Below are 20,103 nucleotides of genomic sequence, written 5' to 3'. Positions count from 1 at the left end.
TCAAGTAAATGGTAGCTGATTAGAAAAATAACTACTGTAAATGTTTGATTGTGAACTTTTGATTTCATGTTGACTTTGAATAACAATGTCTGTTATGCAATCAAGCAAATGAAATTATGCAAATGAAAAGCTTTATTATGCACAGGCACGCTAGTAAACCGTATGAAGTGTCCAACAGATGGACTGGTGGTAAATACTAGACTCAACAGGCCCTCAGAAAGCGGCACGGCTCGATGAACATTAAACTTCCTGTTTTCCCGATCAAGCCCTCGGAGTTGTATATACGACTGTCACACGGGCATAAAAACATGTAATGTATTGATTCAATCAGTGTCAGCGAATTGATTTTACCCTTGAGGTTTTTCCCTCGCGCTCATATTTTGAAATCTTGAGACGTATCGTTTCTCTATAATGTCCCTCGCAGCTAAACAAATGGAGAGTCATTATGTGTTTCTGGCTGTGGAAGACAGTTTGTTAGAATAAGTAACACTGGCAGGGCAGTAATGTGTACATTTCCCTCAAAATCATGGGAAGATGCCAAAGGAGCTGCTCGTGTGCTGTAATTAAACTGTCTTGATTTGTCTCAGCTGCTGAAGGTTGAAGTTGTGTGTTTTGTGTGTCTGTTAGGCGAGGGAAGTGTTTCTCCTCATATTGCATATTGTGTTGTGCTCAGAATTGTTTTCATAAAATAACTTTTTCCTTTTTTTTCTTTATTTTAAGAAATAATATGATTTTTATTGTTTAATATTTATTTTATAGCAGACTTTATTTAAAATCAGCATGAAATTAAAATTACTGTTTACTTATATCAATTTATATTTATATCAAAATATAATTTTATATATATATATATATGTATATATAATTTCCATTTAGTTTGTTGAAGTATTAAAATAATTCAAATTAAATAAAACTAAAACTTAATAAAATACACTGTAAACTAAGCTTTTTTTATACCCATCTAACAAAATACTAATTGAATTTGGCTGGACATATTTTCCTTATTTTCCACACCAAAGGATATACATAATATATGGAGATATATATATATATATATATATATATATATATATATATATATATATATATATATATATATATATATATATATATATATATATATATATATATATATATATATATATATATATATATATATTACAATGCCATGTTTTTCTAACAATTAAAGAAATATAGCTTGTAATATAATAAGTGATAGCACTGATTTTGAATAATATTTAAATTGTTTGCTTGCATAACAGAAATTATTTAAAATAGTTTTCAAGTTGACTTTAAATATAGTATAAAATGGTCAGCAAGATTCCACATATGGAGGTTTTGATGAAAGAAACATTTTTGTGGATGTAGATGGACAAGAGACTCATGGCATCTGTGTGTGTGTTGTGTGTGTGTGTGTGTTGTGTGTGTGTGTGTGTCATGGGTCCTGTACATGACCGTGTTTCTCGTCTCATGTTGTGACAGATGCCATGCTGCTGGTGGCTGACAGACTGGAAGGGCCCTTCAACATCGAGGCCGTCATGGAGCCGATAGATGTAAAGATCTCTGAGGCCATCATGGCCATGCAGGACAACAGCATGCAAGTTTCATCCAAGGTACGTCTGCTCACACACACACACACACACACACACACACACATTCACATGCACACAGATATCAAGGACTGAAGCTCCTCAGGCTGGAGCAGGTCCATGTGTTTTTCATACCAGAAGGAAGTCAAAATCCTTTCTTAGTTTTAGTTCTTCAGATGAGCGCTAGTGAGGAACATGACTCTTCCGTTATTATCTGCAGTCTTGAGTTGTTTGTTATTTGGGTCAATGACAAATAAGGATTTGCAAGACAAGGATAAATCTCACTCTATTCTTAGAAAAGGACATTTTTATTGGATCTTAGAAACGTACATACTGTATGTATGGATGTATTATGTTAAGTTTAATTATTATTTTAATATAAACATTAAATTAATGATTATTATGCTGTTTTTTACATTTTTGTGTTATTTTTCAAAACCATTTGAATACATTTAATAGATTGGGTTTTTTTTACATTTAAACAATTATAGAATTAAACATTTTGAAATGTGTATATACTTTTTAAAATGTGTTTACTATTTAATTTATATATTACAAAGCTAATTTAATAGAATTAATAGTAAAAGTCTATTTATATACTTATACAGTATATTAATTTACTTTATAATTTTAATTTATTAATTTAATTTATATACTTTTTCATTTTAAAATAATTTTTAAATTTATTATCGGTAGTTAAACCATAATGCCATTTTTGTCTGAATAAATAAAGCAATTTGAAATAAATGATAACACTTTTCAGTGTATTCAAGTGTAAAGTGACAGGACAGGTGGAAGGACGGATGGATGGATTCTCAAATATTTCAGAAATGTGTAGTTTTAACAGTTTAAAGACAATAAATATTTTTACAGATGTTTTGTGGTGATGTTGATGAAATATGCATGCTGCTCATAAATCATGTAGTAAAGCCACACCGCAGGTAGCGAAGCTTTTAGCACGAGCTTTCATATTCAGGCAAATTAGCCATGTCTCCCTGATGGACTTCCACTCAGAGGCCAGGACAAAAAATAAAATGTGGCTCGGTCGTCAGATTCTAATGCGAAAGAATGAAAGAACGCTCTGTGTGGTGTGTTTCGAGTGTTGCGCTCCGCTTTTACATTAAAAGCTTCAGGAAAGCAGCACCTGATTGAAAATGCACAGAGAGCATGGGAATCAGTGTGTACATGTCAGCCCGAGACTCTGATATCAGACGATCTGTCACTATGATTACCATCCAGAGTGCAGACAACATCCTGCCATAAGAGCCGTGCCATTAAAATCTTCCTTCACTGTCAGCTCACCCACAATTCAATGCAAAGCATGCATTATTGCTCTCGTGACACAAATCAAATGTTAATATGCATGAATTTAGGCACTTAACTTATGTAAAAATTTTATTTTATCTAAATGTAGATGTATTAAAAATTTGACTACACTGACACTATCGGATGAGAAGAAAACTTAAAATGAAATAACAAAATAAAATGAGTAAAAAATAAAAGCAAGTTGAGTTGAATTGATCTAAATATTCACACCATTGTCTTCTGTAGAGCATTTTATATCTGAATCAAATTTGTTTTTGTTTGTTTATTGACATTTCTGTTTCTGTATCTAAAAACATAAAAAAAAAAACATAACTGATATATATATATATGTTTTTAAATAAAGCTTAAAGTTGTATTATTTCTGATAGATGCCAAGGCAACATTTTTGTTGTTGTTGTTATTGCTCAGTTTAACTTGAAGAACTAAAATAACTCAAAATAAATAATTTAAAATGTAACTATTCAGACATTTAAAAACAAAAAAAGACAAACACACACACAAAAAAAAGCAGAAAATATAAAATCAATTTTATTTTATTTTATTTCACTTTACCTTACCCACTGGTTTAAAAATTGGATGAGATGCTATTTACACCAAGTGAAAATAGCAGTATTTTTTTAAAGATATGCTATTTACACTAACTGCAAATAGCTATGGATTCTATTTACACTGTTAAAATAGCAAGATTTTCTGCTATGTATACTACTATAGTGGCAATTATCTGCACCTCAGTATTGTAGTACATTATAAAACAGTACGCAATAATAAGGTATTGAGTGTAAATTATAGTTTTAATTCAAATTATTAAATGGATGCCACCTCGTTGGGACAATAAAGCCCTCCCTACACTTATCCTAACCCTACCCGATACTTTATTTTCAACTTTTTGATTATTTCCTTCAGTTTTATTTAAATAAATGCCTTTCTGATGCGATATGAGATTTGAAAAGGGAGGAAAAAGTTCGGCAAAAGGCGGGATGGAACTCGGGTTGATCGCATCAAAAAGCATCTATATCTACGCCACTGAAACTGATGCTGAATATGCATCTTTTTTTAGTGTTGACTAACTCAATCACATGTTAGTGGGTGGAGTTAGTGTAAACAGCCTTTGCCAACAAGACGGGCTATTTGCACTTAGTGTAAATAGACACTCCATTAAAATTTCAGCCATGCACAAAACTGGTTAAAATTTTATGTATGCACATACTTGCATAGAGTCAAGTTCCTTGAACACTGAGTCCAAATCTTTTGAATGCGTTTTTTCCCCATTCGTCATCCAAAAAAATGATCACGCACAGTAACCTTGCAAACTGAGTCCGATGCGTATTAATGAATCCGTTTCTAAAAAATTGCAAAGCCCACTGCTCCGGGGGTGTGTGTGTGCACTTTGGATGGGATAAATGCAGAGCACTAATTCCGAGTAAGGGTTACCATACTTGGCCACATGTCACGTCACTTTCATATATTAAAAAGAAGACCACCAATTTCTGTGAACTCAGTATGCAAGGATTTTTACAGTGGTTTGTACTACGAGATGAAGTGGATGAACTTGACAATCGCCATTCTGGATTTTGGCGTTCACTTGTATTGAATTGTCCAAAAACCTCTCCAAATGCTTGCTACGGATGTCAAAAATGCAGAAAACCGAACCCGATCCAAATTTTTTTAATGATGGACGAAAGTTTCAGAGGCAGTGTGTAAACGTGATTGACACATCGTGAGGTTGTATTTATTTTTCAACATGCAACAATTTGAGACGAAAATTCAGACTCAGTGTGCAATGGCCTTAAGGTTCATGTCAAATCAGAATATAGTGTTTAAAATGTAAAGCTCACTGAGCAAATGAGCATAAACATTTATGCATTCGGCACATGCTTTAATCCAAAGCTTAACTTACACTTTACACTTCATCAGTTCATGAATTCAGCTGCGGTGAAATGTCTGTTGTAGTAAACAATTCAATGCAAAATATATGCTTGTCATTGCACTTCATTCTTAATTTTCACCTCTTTTACAATAGCTGTCTTCATACCCTAACCGCAGGGACTGATGCATCCCCTCTTTGGTAATTATAGGTGTTTCAGGGATGCGGTCATCCCAAAGCAGCTGGAGTGGGCCGATCTGCCCGCGGGATCTCGGATGTGTTCAACAGTCGCTTCAGACCCTACAGTCCAGAAGAGAGGCCAACCACGGCAGCCGGCACCAGCCTGGACAGACTGGTGAGTGGGTGGCAGCGAGGGCAGAGCGGGGCAGCGTGGGAAGGCGTGAGTGGATGATGGTGACCTTTGCTGGTCGGACCCGAGAGAATGCAGCGGCCGCTGGGGAAAGCTTTAATGGTGGTACTGGACGAAAAATTAGAAAAAAATCTTTTTTTTTAGGGTTAAATTAAGTAGAAATAGCTCTGAAGTCCAGCTTAATAAGGTTGGGTGAAGGTTTTCGTGGTTATTATTATTTTATTGTTTTTTGTTTGTTTGTTTTTTTTAGGCTTATAATGAAGTAGTGTCTGAGTGTGTTGGATTGAGAGGAAATCCAAATTTACTGGAAATACAGCGTTCTCATAATGCATAACAAGAAAACAGGGAAATATTAATTTGACCCTAAAAGTAGAACAAGATTCCCTTTTTCTCTTGGGTTATACAAACATTTATGGAGCAGTCCATTTTATCATTTAACACGAGTTATTATGCAAAAGTTACTTTTGAATGTTTTATGAACATTCTGAAACAAGTAGTCAGAGTTACAAACAAACAAACAATAAATAAATTAATAAATTAATTAATGAAAAATTTCTGGTACCACTTTACTTAATGCATTTTATATCCCTTGTAATGAACCTTACGATGCATTGTATGGTCTTATGAATAATTGTAATTACTGTTACATTATACATTATAATACTTGTATATTAATTATTACACCTTTAGAACATATAATGCATTAACATTTGGTTACAATTGCTCATAAAAAGTTATAATGCACAACAATATACATTATGAATAACTTTATAATACATTATACATAAAGGCTTTAAAAAAAAGTTACCGAAATCTTGAACATTACACAAATTATATGTAATATTATATTTTATTTTTGTTATAATTGTTATTTTTAGTCTTATGATGCAGCAGTGTCAAAGTGAACTTAAGTTCCTCTTCTGGAATAAAGTGTTCTGACTCATAATACAAGAATAGATCAAATTTGATTTTGACTTGTAGAACAAGTTTGTTTTTCTTGATTATATGAACATTAAGAGAATATTCCAATTAATCATTTTGACAACATTATTGTAATGTTAGTTTTGAATGTTACCTGAACCATTTTAAAACATCCAACAAAAACATTCCATGTATGATGTATGCGTTTTTTTTTATTTTATTTGTATTTATTTATTTATTTATTTATTTATTCTTGTGTGCTAACATATTAGTTTATTTATTTGTACGTTTTAGGCTTATAATGAAGTAGCATCTAAGAGTTGCTCTACTGGAATAAAGTGTTCTGACTCATAGTACCTAACAAGAATAGATGAGGATATGAATTTGACTTAAAAGTAGAACAAGATTGCATTTGCGCATAATCTTATTTTAGCCTCCAGCTAACCGGGAGAACTCCTGTAAAACGACTTTCTGTCCAATATGTGCGAGTGCTTTTTCCACTCAGCTGTGCATTGGATGAGTTTAAAGTTAACCCTGGAATTTATAATGCAGACGTGATGGTTAAATAAATGTTGAGTTAGAGAGACGTGTTTGTGTGTAAAGGGGATGTGCTTGGTTTTTTAGACCGAGGGGAATGGGATGGAATATCCCAGCAATGCCATTCATCAAATGTAATCGTGCATATTGCTTTTCTGTCTAATGCATATTTATCATGTGTTTACCCGTGGTATGCTTTCTCATCTCCACTTTCAATGAAATCCCTTTTTTCCTCTGTTTTTGCTTCCGCATCCCAGAGGATTGTCTGGAGGACGATGCAACACAGCGTAAGCCATCCAACCCTCCTCTCACTTTACCTCCATCATTTGTCTTGTGGCTTCCAGCCTTCTCTCCATCTCTCCCTCCTCTCCTTTATCCGCTGGTGTACTTTTTGTTTTCTGAGTAGTTTTGCGCTGTATATCTGTGCTGGCGAGACTTAAGGAAGATGTTAAGTCCATTGTCTCATTAGAGGGATAATTCACTTAAAAATGAAGAGTCTGGCACCATTTACTCACCATCATGTTGAAGCAAACCACTTTACTTCTCACTCTTTTTACATGCAATTACAATGCAAAGGGACTGAAGTTTTCAAGCTTCAAAAAAGGCACAAAACATAGTATGAGCGTCAGTAAATGATGAGAGAATTTGTATTATTTGGCTGAATGTATGTAGGATGTGTATTGAGTTACTTCCATTATGGTTCATGAAAGTCTTACTGTTCAAAATTTTAAGGTCAGTAAGATTTATTTATTTATTTATTTATTTGTCATGTTTTTATTCAGCAAGAATACATCAAATTAATAAAAATTGATCGTTACGACATTTATAATGTCACAAAAAATATTTTAAATAAATGCTGTTCTTTTGCTCTCTCTATTGACCAAAGAATCACAATTTCTGAAGAAAAATTAGCATATTGGGATTATTTCTGAAGGATCATATGACACTGAAGACTGGAGTAATGATGCTGAAAATACAGCTTTGATCACAGGAATAAATTACATTTTAACATATATTCAAATAGAAATCAGATATTTTAAATTGTAATAATATGTCAAAATATTCCTGTTTTTGTCTGTATTTGTAATCATATAAATGCAACCTTGAGACTTAACATCTTTAAAAAAAAAAATCTTACCAACCACAAACTTTTGAACGGCAGTATACGTAAGTGTGTGTGTGTGTGTGTGTGTGTGTGTGTGTGGTATAAATAGCTGGTAACAAAGCACTTAAACTCAGGTTGCTCTGTAGGGACTGTCCTGTAGTAAATGTCCGATCAGTTGCTTGTTTGGAGAAAAAATGAGTTTGCTAACTGACAAATAGCCTCATATATCAGGGAGTTGAAATTGTCCTCACAGAAGTAAAGGCTTGGAAGGGAATCTTTGTGCTGTTTTCCGGCAGTGTTACTCATAACACAGAGGATGTGGAGTGGCAGCAAATTACTGTGGCTGCCAACGCAGCTAATTCAACAGCGTACAGTTACCGAGACCAACAAAACACTCTGAAAAGACTGCTGTAGTGCGACAGTGAGAGATGGAATGAAAAGAAATTAAAAGCTTATTGGTGGAACCAGTACAAAGTGAATAATCTCAGTTTTTCATTAATTTTCTTGGGTTCGATTAGATTCAAGAATTCTTGACTTTGATGTAATGTTTTGGAATTGATTCCAAAAGTTGATTCCAGGCTCATTTAGAAAAAGAGACAGGGAAAGCGGGACTTGACCATTTTTATTCAAACTAACTAGAGCTTTTCTTTGCACACACACACACAGATTAGCTGTAGCAGCAGGAAGCATCTTTAAAAATGCATTTGCGGTCGGTCTGAAACGAATGAACTGTTGACACCTCTTTCATTGGCTTTAATGATGCTCTTGTGTTCACTTACACTTGGCCTGTCTGACATTGATTAACCCACATGACCACTAACCGTGTTAACCAGCTGCAAAAGTGTTTTCATGACCCTTGACATAATGTAGACCTGTAAATACAGAAAAAGCTGCACAATGTTCAATTTCCTGGTCCTTTACGATTGCTGTTTGTCAGATTTTATGATTCCTGGAACCCAGCGTTTCATGTTTTTAATTTAAATCATTTATGAATGTTCTCAAACTGTTCAAAATGTTTACATTTTTGATTGTTAAGGGAATAGTTAATTTTATAAATGTTCTCTAAATGCTCAAAATGTATTTTTTTTTCTTCCCAATTTTTTTTTTAAATCAGTTATTATTTTATTTTATTATATCATTATTATTATATTTTTTATGTTTTAAAACCATTGTTTGTTGGTTATATGACCATTATATATGGAACGTTTCATTATATAAACATAATGGGTGCATTACTTTTGAATGTTCTCTAAACCTTCAAAACATCCAGTTCTTAAAATGATTGGTTATTTTTTTTCTTGGAATGTTAAGGGAACGTTACATTTTGTCAGTTCGGAAAACATTGTATGAACATTACTTTTGAATGTTCTCTGAAAATTCTGAAACAAGTATTAACTATTTTTATTAAAAATAAATATTTTAAAAACTTTTTTTTCTTAGTTGTACTAACATTAAGAGAACATTCCATTTTGTTATTTTGCAAACATTATGGAAACGTTACTTTTGAATGTTCTCTGAAAATTCTGAAACAAGTAATAACATTTAAAAAATCTGTTAGACAAATGCCAAACTAAAACATTTCAAAATAAGTTCAGATCGCATAACTTTGAACAAATGTCCTCTTAATGTTACCGGAAGAACGTTTGTTCATAGGTTTGAGAGAACTTGTCAGAACTTTAGCCGAATTCTGAAACCATTCCCTGTTAAAGAAAGGCATGAGACACTCAAATTTTGTTGAGTTTAGACAATCCACCTGTCATCAAGCAAAAGACCCATATGTGGAGCATTTGTCATTTTGTTTTGCTCTGGCTGAAGGTTGTGATTGTAGTTTATTCTGGATGTTCACCATCCCAAGAGTGTTGAATGAATAAAATATGACATAAGGTCGCCCACGTAGGCTGCAGTTGAAATGTCATGTGAGCTGCTGACTAGCACGCAAAGCTTGACCTTGTTGGTTTCAAACATTACAAACAGATCAAATGTAGAAATCTCATGTTTACCAAAGGAGTGACCCGTCATTGCACCATGAGTGTAGTCCATTACAATAATTGCATTTTTGTACAGCTGACCATAACTGCAAATAGTTTTTTTTTTGTTTTTTGGCCTTCAGTTCAGTTTTGTTCAAAGTGGAGTCATTATATGCTTTGTAACGCTTAAACACTAAATAACTCTCATCAATAGTAAACACTGTATGTTTGTAAAGATTTGAGCTAAATATACCTTTCCTGTTCAATATAATAATAATATCACATACATGCATACATATTTATTATTATTATTATTGCCAGTTGTTTATAATTAATACAGTCATCTTTATACATTTTTTTTATTCTATTAAAAAAAAGTCTTATCTTTTGCCAGTCCAACCAAACGAGTCAGGAAGATGCTGCTGCTTCCGATTTATTTGTCATACTGTAAATGGAAGGTTTAGTTATTCTATATTCCATTATGGGATACACTGTATGTGTTTGCATACTTTTACACTTTATATTACATGACTAGAACAATATTTCAAACATTCATCGTCTCAGATTTCCAGTCATGCTTATAAAGAACAATGTTGAACAAGTGAAACAGATTCTGCTTATTATTCGACTCCATCAGAGATCCATTAAGTCCTCAGCTATAAAACCCCGAACCCACAGGCCCGTTTTCAGAAAAACCCCAAATATCTGGCAAGCTTTGAGAGCTGACCATACAACATTGCTAACTTGCTCATTGCCCTGTTTGCTAGTGTTTTGTGCTTTAATGATTGTGTTTTGTGATCCAAGCATCGCACCAGCTACAGAAATCAACAGCTCTGATGACAAAATATCAGTGCAAATGAGTGCTCGTGGTCTGATAGCAGCAGGTAAACATGCAGCGGCCATCTGGCTCAAATGTAAAGATGCATTGTCTACACTCTCATCCTACGCAGCACTGCAGCTGCATTGATTCTTCCTGTGTGCGTCTGGCAACCACACTCATGGGTCTCTGCTCTACACCCAATTTATTTCCATCACTGTGTACATGACTTGAGTCGTAAAAGAGCCACTGCTGCTAACCTCGGGGAGCAGATGTGAATAGGAGGCTGAAGCACAGGGTTTAAGCAAGAACAGGCTTGACGTCCTTCATAAAATAATGATGAGATGCTTCTCTATCAGTGTAGTGATTGTTTTCTAGCAGTAGGACGTAACATATATATATATATATATATATATATATATATACTGTATACTACAATATATCAATATAGTGAATGTTTTTTAACAGTAAGACGTTTTAGCAGTGTGCTGTTGTATTATTTCTCTGTGCTCAATATTTATGATTGGTTACATAAGCTGCTAAAGCAACTGTTTTCTTGAGGAACTTCTGATGCATTTCAAGTGGCGACCAAAATGATTTAGCATGCAAAAGTAAACAAAAAGGTCCTTAAAATCAAATATCGAAATGTTTTAAGTATAAAAAGCTGCCTGTGTAGAGCAGCCCTCTTGATCTTTGAAGCTTTAAATGTCTGGAATGATTTGGATCAGAGACCTGGAAGGAGCTTCCTGTGTGTGAATAGGGAAGTTGTTAAGGGAGCACTTTTGCAACTAATAGAAGTTTGCTGTCTGTGACCCAAGTATCATAAGTAAGATTAAGGAAATGAATTTACATAGGTTTTATAGCTCATTGAAGTTTTAATGGAAGCACTTATCCCTGAGACTTATAGGCGTCCTCTTGGGAGCCGAGTGAATGAGAACACGAGAACAAGCCGTTTAAAGTAACGAGCCTCTTCATGCTGGAAGACACGTAAAAGCGTCAGGAAGTTGAGCTGGAGGTGTGTTAAAGTACACATAGATAACATAAGCTTTAAGCACTGATAGATTTATGTCTTACATCATTCACATCACAGACATCAGTACTCAGGCTTCTATCCATGTATTTTAATGCAAATATTGGGAAATTGCATTAAAACCGCTGGAGTGAAACACCAAGATGTGAATGAACTTCCAAAATGTTTAACTTTCATGTATAACTTGGAAGGAAACATAGCTAATTATATTCTTCCCTAAACTGAAATCAGACTGGATTTTTCTCTAATGTTTCAGTGTTTGTCACTGAGATCAATGACACTGAATGCAAATAAACTGGATATGTGGTTTTGGTTTAAGGTGATGTGTGTAATGTTTGCAATGTTAAAATACATTCTTCTATGGCTATTTCAATAAGCAGATAGTTTGTAAGACATTTGTATAGTTTGATTCCAACCCACAATTCTGTGGTGGTTTTAAAATGTGTTTATTTGAGGAGCCTAGCACAGTAACATTAGCTCAACCAATGGCATGAGTTTGGGGGGTGGGACTATAAGTTCGTTGACCAATAACAAACAGGGGAGTGTTTTGTAAACTTGTTTCTGTCGCAGACAGAAATTCAATTCAATTCAACCATTTTTTTTTTTTTAAATAAACATTTGAAGTATTATTAAATTATGACTTTTTGAAATCAAAAGTTTGAGATTTAATTTAATTTAATTTAATAAATTCAATTTTTTTTATATTTGCATTTTAATATAACATTTTTGTTTAATATCTCATCTTTCAGCATGAGTCAAGTTTTTCATGGGATTTGTACCTAAGTCCCATTCTGTGCCAGCTGAGCTACTGAGCAAGCATGTTACATCTGGAAATCAAAACATATGGAGCTGTAATCATAACTGTGTATGACAATTATTACAAGTGCTCACTGTTTTACCAACCTCGAGTGTTCATTTCTGTTGGAAACTGCAGTGATATGTACTTATTGGTACGATTTCTCATCAATTGATCCAAGACCAAATTACACTGAACAAAATTGTAAACACAACACTTTAGAGGTCTTTTATTGTGGCCAGCCTAAGGCACACCTGTGCAATAATCATGCTGTCTAATCAGCATGCTGATATGCCACACCTGGATTATAGTTGGATGGAGTATCTCAGCAAAAGAGAAGTGCTCACTAACACAGATTTAGACAGATTTGTGAACAATATTTGAGCGAAATAGGCCTTTTGTGTACATAGAAAAAGTCTTAGATCTTTGAGTTCAGCTCATGAAAAATGGGGCCACAACAAAAGTGTTGTGCTTATAATTTTGTTCAGTGTATCTGATGTAATTGTGACTTAAGTGTACTTAATTTTATAGCTCTAAACTATATGTGATTTGTTTCTCTTTAGAGATACTCCTAGGAGAAATTCCTAAAAAATGACCAGTAAAATCTTCTAAGTGTTCAGTTGTGAGAAGTTGAAACCATGCTAGACTGTTTTCAGATGATAAAACACAATATGTAGCTGAATTCATGGGAATCCATATTGTGGAAGATGCTTCGGAGGCGTTCACTCAATGCAGGCCCACTTTATTATGTGTAGGCGTCGAACCGGACTGTTCCTCATCTAGCTTGAAGGCTCGTCTGACTAATTACTTGACTTCCAGATGTCTCCGGCTTATGTGTACAGACAGAGCAGAATGTCAAGCGGATGATGCAGGTTACATGAAAAACCCATGGTTGCAGGTGATCTGTTGGATTTCATGCAAGTCAGTTGCTTTTTTTGGCTACATGACATGCTCATGCCGACTGATGCATGAACCGAAAACTGTCTTCTTCCATTATAAATCATCACCTGTGATTTAGTATGTTTTCCAAGTACCGGTTGTTCCTAATTTGCATCCCAACGTCTAGAAAGATGACAGGAAGAAAAATGGCCGTTGCGTTTGCATCAAGCGATGAATGCAGTCACAAAGTTCCAGCAGAAATAAACAGAATTTCATTTAGCAACCGATAGTTGTTTGGAAATATGCCTTCATTGGCTATTATAAGTGCCATTTCCATAATACTCTCCATCTCCAGTGTATGTAGGAGGCTTTTAACAGCAGCCAGAGGAGAAATGGAAATAAATGAAGAGGTTGGGAAACTGTAGATGAATAAGAGCCACATCTGCAGGTCATTCTCGTGCTACACCGTCAGCTTCATGTGAATCAGGAGTATATATATGCCTGCTGGGGGACTTGTAAGTGTAAAATGGGAATATGTATTCCTGCAGCCACTTTTTAATTATATGGCAGAAGGATTTTATGTCGGACTTGGCAAGAAGCGCTCTGACCCAAACAACTGGATCCCTGTTCTCTCATAGGCTGCCAGTGGCGCATTTTTGTCTGTTAATGCCAAGTGTAATTATCCTGCGAAATAAATGAAGACGTTTTATAACCTCGGTCAGCCAGAGAGCTAAGATTCTGTGCCCTGAATACATCCATAACATCAAAAATAGAAAAACCCTACCTGACGTTCCAACAGCCGGGATGGTTTTTAGCACAGCACTAGTGATATTACCGTATGAAGATTACCGTATTAATATTTAAGCAGAGGATTTTCTTTCAGGCTACAAAAGACATTTTCTTTTCTTTTTTTATAGTGGAAAAGAGGCTCAGCGTGATTTTAGTTTAATTATATTAACTAGAGTTTCTCAAACTCAACCTCATCAGAAAAGTTGCTTTTACCAAAGAAACTTACATACATTTACAATTGCATAAAGCATTATTTTTTGGTTTATATATTTTATAAATGTTTTGTGTATTTACGCTACCATTCAAAAGTTTGAGGTCAGTAAGATTATTATTGCTTTTGAAAGAATGTCTCTTCTGCTCACTAAAGCTGCATTTATTTGTTAAAAATACAGTAAAATCAGCAATATTGTGAAATAAATTTTCTGAAATAAATAGTTTAAAATAGATGTTTTCTATGTTAATATATAGTATCATGTAATTTATTCCTGTGATCAAAGCTGTATTTTCAGCATCAGTGTCACATGATCCTTCAGAATTTATTCTTATATACTGATTTGCTGCTCAGGAAACATTTCTTAGTGTTAGCCATGTTGAAAAAAGTTGTGCTGCTTTATATTCAATGAATGAAGTTCAAAAGAACAGCATTTATTTGAAATAGAAGCATTGTAAATGTCTTTTAATGTCACTTTTGATCAGTTTAATGTGTCCTTATTTAATAAAATTATTAATTTCTTATAGTTTGGTATACTTGTGACTTTTACTTTATATTGCTGTTGCTAAAAATTGCTCTTTGTTTTTTTTTTTTTTTTTATTCCAATTTATGAAGTTTTCATTGATTCCCTGGCTTTTTAGACGCTCATCTAAACATTTCACATTGTTATTAGCCATCAACATTTTGACAAGTGACATCCTACGATTTCTTTTTGTAGCCGCGTAACCTCAGTTTCTCAATCTGTTATTTTATGGCTCTGTTGACGTTCGCCCTTCACTTAAACGGTTTCGGTTGACATTTTACGGTAACCTGGCTGCGGCATGCCGGGCTAAATCCATGTAAAATACAAAGGATGTGGCTGGGAAGAAAGAAGCACTTGTAAAAAAGCAAACCCAAAGTCTGTTAGCTGAGCGCTGGCTGATACAGCATCCAACCGCATCTGCCAGTGAAGGGTTTGAATAGCTTTAAAACACAAAGACATTCCATCAGATGGTTTAAGTTACAGTTTAATGGAGGCGTGCATTCAGATAGCCACTCTATATTTTATTCCCCCAAAGCCACAATTACCGTGCGGCTGAGTAGGGTGAATAAAACACCAGTGCAGTCAGCTGCTGTTTTTTTCTTCCTCCGCGGCATGGCCTGCTGCTGCGTCATGCTGTTTTGCAGATTCAGCAGATATTTTTATGAGCAGAATAACCACGATGGGCATAAATGTGGGCATTTCCTAACCACCTCGGAGAAGACATTTTCAAGGGAGGACCCACGAAACGGGATTTTCTAAACCAACATCCTTCCAGCTCAGTCATATAATTATGGATATTTTATTGTGCGTATTTGAATAAACAACCACAGCTTCCTCGGTGTAAAGATGAGTGTCATGCATGAAGTCTTGAAAGAACCAATTTCACCCAAAAACATTTGTTTCTTAAAATGTTTCATTCACATTATTTAGATTGTTCGAATGCTGAAGCTTTGTGTGATAAACAGACATAAAGCTGTGTTTTGTTTTTGACATCTGCTTTTCACACACATTCAAATACGTCTTAGTGTAAAGTATCATAGCATTAACGATAAAACTTTTAAAGGCGCATTTCCAATTTTAAGGAATATAATCGAAACTGGCTTTAGCGACATATTCCAGGATTGCTAGTGATATTTCACTTGCAATAAATAAAAGCTGAATATCTCTTCAATTAACTGGACGAATGTGATTATTTATTCAATTCACTGCATTGCTTAAATATTTAATGTTCAACTATAGCTTATTTACATATAGTTTCAAATGCTGCTGCGCTTGAGTTGTATGGACCACATTTTATGGTGCTTTTCTGAGACAAAAACAATGAAAATTTAACATCATTCTCAACAGTTTTTGCCATATTTGTATTGATGCAACTGTATTAAATCCCAGTCTATTCATTACAAGAATCCTGTTGTATTACATTTAAAGGCATTGAATACAGTATACAAATCATATGGACAGTCGATATGCTGCTTTTATGTATTTTGGAGACATACTGAGTCATTCATATGTCATTTGTAGTCATATGAGTTACTGGTATATGATGCTTTTTTGATAATGATACATTTTCTGCAGCCTAAATTCCAGTCTGTTCATTATCACAGACTTCAGCAGACATTGAATACAGTGCTCAAGTCATATGGACTATTGATATTGTGCTTTTTATGTATTTTGGAGACACAAATTACATCATTAGCAATCATTTTTGTCTCATTTGAATGCATGCAACTGTATATTTTGGTCTGTTCATCACACAAAGCAAATAAGACACTAAATACAGTTCATGTGGATTACTAATATGGTGCTTTTTATGTATTTAAAAAAAAAATAACTAGCATCATTTTGAATGTCATTTGAATGGGAAAAACTATCATTACTCAAATATGACTTCAGAAGACATGAAACTATGTTTTTTTGGAGACATAAATGTGACATTAGCAACCATTACAATAATTACAGTAATTGTCACATTGAAGTGGATGCAAATATATCTTGTTTCAAATTTCAGTCTGTTCATCTCACAAATGTATGACTTTAGAGAATGTTGGATACAGTGCACAGGTTTTTGATCATTGACAATAACTTTTGTGTCAATTTAAGTGATTCTGTTTAATTTTCAGTCTGTTCATCAGACAAATCCATCATATGATTTCAGAAGAAATTGCATACAATGCACAAGTCATATGGACTATCGACATGGTGATTTTTGTCATTTTGGAGCCATTTTATTAAATTGAAAGGGGTGGTCAGTTCATTTCTCAACATTTGCAGTTTTTCTCCACAAGTCATACTGGTTTGAGTAAATGAGGACAGACTTAAGGCTGAACTATCGCTTTTAACACGATCCCTGTGCTCATACATTTTCTGTTGATTTCAGGACCAAGCGTTTGTCACCCCATCCATTCACACATACCCTTCATTAATGCAGGCCATATTGTTATTCAGAAGCGCCTGGTAAATTAATTTAACGTAATTGAACCGCACCACCCCTGATGTCACATGGAGCGAGTGCCAGCGACTGGCAGTGCATCTCAATGGCCTCCTCTTCATGTATCCGCAGCTTGCAATTCCCCACACGTCACGCCAGTGGAAAATCCATTCATGTCCCGGCAGAAGGGGCCAGTAAAATTCCTCTCTTTGTTGATCAAGTGACATCCCTCTCCTCTGAAGCGAAGAGGAACCTCAGAAAGCCTCGTCGTCTTAATCTCCTGTAGACTTTCTCTTGTTGTCCAATCGTTTGTCGACTCGTATGCGCCTCCCTCTCGCTCTCCGGGTCGTCTTAAAAGGCATGATGGGAGGTCAGTAAGGCAAAGCTGTCTGCTCAATTAGAGAGAGTTTAATGCTTCTGTTAAAGAGCAAATGCGGAAACAATGTGAGTCTGATTATATCAACCTAACTGTTGTGTTTCAAGTGAAATTCTAAGGGACCATAGCATTACCATTCACATTTCAGGACATGCTACTATGTTTTTGGGTGAATGCACCGTGGTAAATTAATAGGGTAGTCATTTAGTACTATGGTATTTATCAATGTTTTTTGCATAAAAATGCAGTAGAAATATAATGTATTTGGACATGTGGTTATAAGAGTTTGGCAATCATTTAGAATCACAATCAATCTATTATCAGTTTCAAAATAATACCATGTATTTTTAAAAATGGTGCCATATTTTTGAACATATTAATACTGTGGTGTTTAATTTGGTAATTGTTTAGTACTGTAGTATTGATCATGGTTAAAAACTTTTCTGTATTGTTAATTCAAATTACCATAATATGTTTATGGACATGATTGGATTTTGGATTAGCAGTCATTTAGTATCATAATCATTGTCATTAATTTCAAAATAATTAATTATAATGCCCATAGTATTATCCTGTTTATTGGAAATAGTAACACTATGGTACATGAATATGGTAATCTGTAAGTACTTACTTATCACTTTTATATAGTTTTTATATATTTTTTATAAAACCTTTTCGGGTATGTGAACAGTACCACCATGGCATATGAATATGTTAATCATTCAGTATTTATGACCATCAATATTTTGTCTGAGGAAATTTTTCCATGATAATTCATCAATCATTCAGTAATCTATAAAACAAGAAAACAACGATCGTAAATGTTCAATATGATCAGAAAGTATTTTCATTAAGTCCTGGAAAAGACGTAGTAAAAATGCACTTGCATTAAAATTTCACAATCACAGTCGAGCCGCCATGGAGCAGCTCAATTGGCAATAAAAGGCAAACAGAGAGGAGTAGTGATTAGATGGCAGCTTCAGGTGTGCTAACGGGCCTCCGGTGGAGCGTAGGACACACTGGATTAGCAAAAACAGACCATAAAACCCACAACACACACACTTGACATGGAAAGTCCTGCTGGCTGAAGCAAATTTATGACTGTTTTCCAGCATCAGAGCACCATATGCAATAACCTCTGCTGTTCAGGAGTGAAAGTGTTTATTTCCAACAAGTACACAGGAATTCGTAATGTGCTCATAATTATAGGAATGTGTTACTGGATGATGTTTAACGCAACAGAAGTTTCATTACCAGTAGTAAAAATAATGACATTCTATTCTATATTATATTATAAATATTTTAAGCATTAAACATTAATTATTATCAGAAAGTTTTAGAGTTTTCACTGTAATTCACCACTTTAAATTTGCTTCTCATCCAAGTTCTATAATATCAAAATATATACATTTCTATATATTTATACACATGCACCCATATCATTTCTAAGGGATTTAACATAATTTGGTTAACCTAAAACTCCATGCAGAGCTGCAGTCAGTGCTCATGGGTGTAGCTGTTACAGACACACATGTGGTTTGAATGAAAGCCTGAGAATGTAACATGAACAAAAAATACATTTTAGCCATTTTAGAGCAGCAGTCTGTCTAACGTCAACAGAGAGCTCGTCTAGTTTAACCCCATAAAGGCTTTCATGAAACAGGATGTCCTGATAGGCCTTAAATGGCTATTTGCACAGTATTGATTGGAAGACTAAGATTGCTTTAAGTAATGCAAGCTTTTAGAGTGCCAAACAAAATGGATAATGCTCAATGCTATCTACAAATGGCTTTGCTAATAAGAGTGGAGGGTAAAAACGCTTAAGTGCTAACGAGGCATCGCCGAGCCTTTTCCAGTGAATACAGCCAGTATCGCCAGTGCTAATGGCATCATGACTGCATATTGCATTTGCCGATAATTATGAAAAAAGCTCACATTAACTTCAACTTGAGTTGACTGTAAATCGAGTTCACTTCTTAAAATTCTCTCTCTCTCTCTCTCTCTCTCTCTCATATATATATATATATATATATATATATATATATATATATATATATATATATATATATATATATATATATATATATATATATATTAGTGCTGTCAAATGATTAATCACGATTAATCACATCCAAAATAAAAGTTTTTGTTTACATAATATATGTGTGTGTAAATACACCAACATCCAATATATATTTTGAAAATATTTACATGGATTTACATGTATATATTTATATTTGTATAATTTATATTATATAGAAATGCATTTATTATATAATATATAAACATAAAATTTTTCTTAATTATAAACATGCATGTGTTATTTATATGTACATTACACAGTACACACATATATATTATGTAAACAAAAACTTATTTTGGATGTGATTAATCGCGATTAATTGTTTGACAACACTAATATATATATCCATCTATCCACTTTATTGCATACATAAAATAAACATTATTATGCACATGTACGAGGCACACAAACGACACCCATTTTGCAGAATGACCCGACTAATTGTATGTTCCACTAATGCAGATTTACCAGAGCAGTACAAATCTATCTTCA

At 34.1% G+C, this 20,103-nt stretch overlaps 1 protein-coding gene across 2 annotated transcripts in view; it reads left to right on the top strand.

Moving 5' to 3' along the window:
* The window catches only part of LOC306873584 (glypican-6-like), a 211,226-nt gene that overhangs the window by 165,482 nt on the left and 25,641 nt on the right, over window positions 1–20,103 (top strand). Inside the window, exons 5-7 of one of the 2 annotated variants that reach the window (XM_079422989.1) lie at window positions 1,483–1,613; window positions 4,991–5,134; window positions 6,865–6,894. In XM_079422989.1, coding sequence (XP_079279115.1) covers window positions 1,483–1,613; window positions 4,991–5,134; window positions 6,865–6,894 — 305 coding nt within the window. The remainder of the gene's footprint in view (window positions 1–1,482; window positions 1,614–4,990; window positions 5,135–6,864; window positions 6,895–20,103) is intronic. The other variant, XM_079422990.1, reaches the window with a different exon arrangement.

Source organism: Barbus barbus (assembly GCF_936440315.1).
Source record: "Barbus barbus genome assembly, chromosome: 8".
NCBI lineage: Eukaryota > Metazoa > Chordata > Actinopteri > Cypriniformes > Cyprinidae > Barbus > Barbus barbus.
This window is presented reverse-complemented; position numbering and strand designations above follow the sequence as displayed.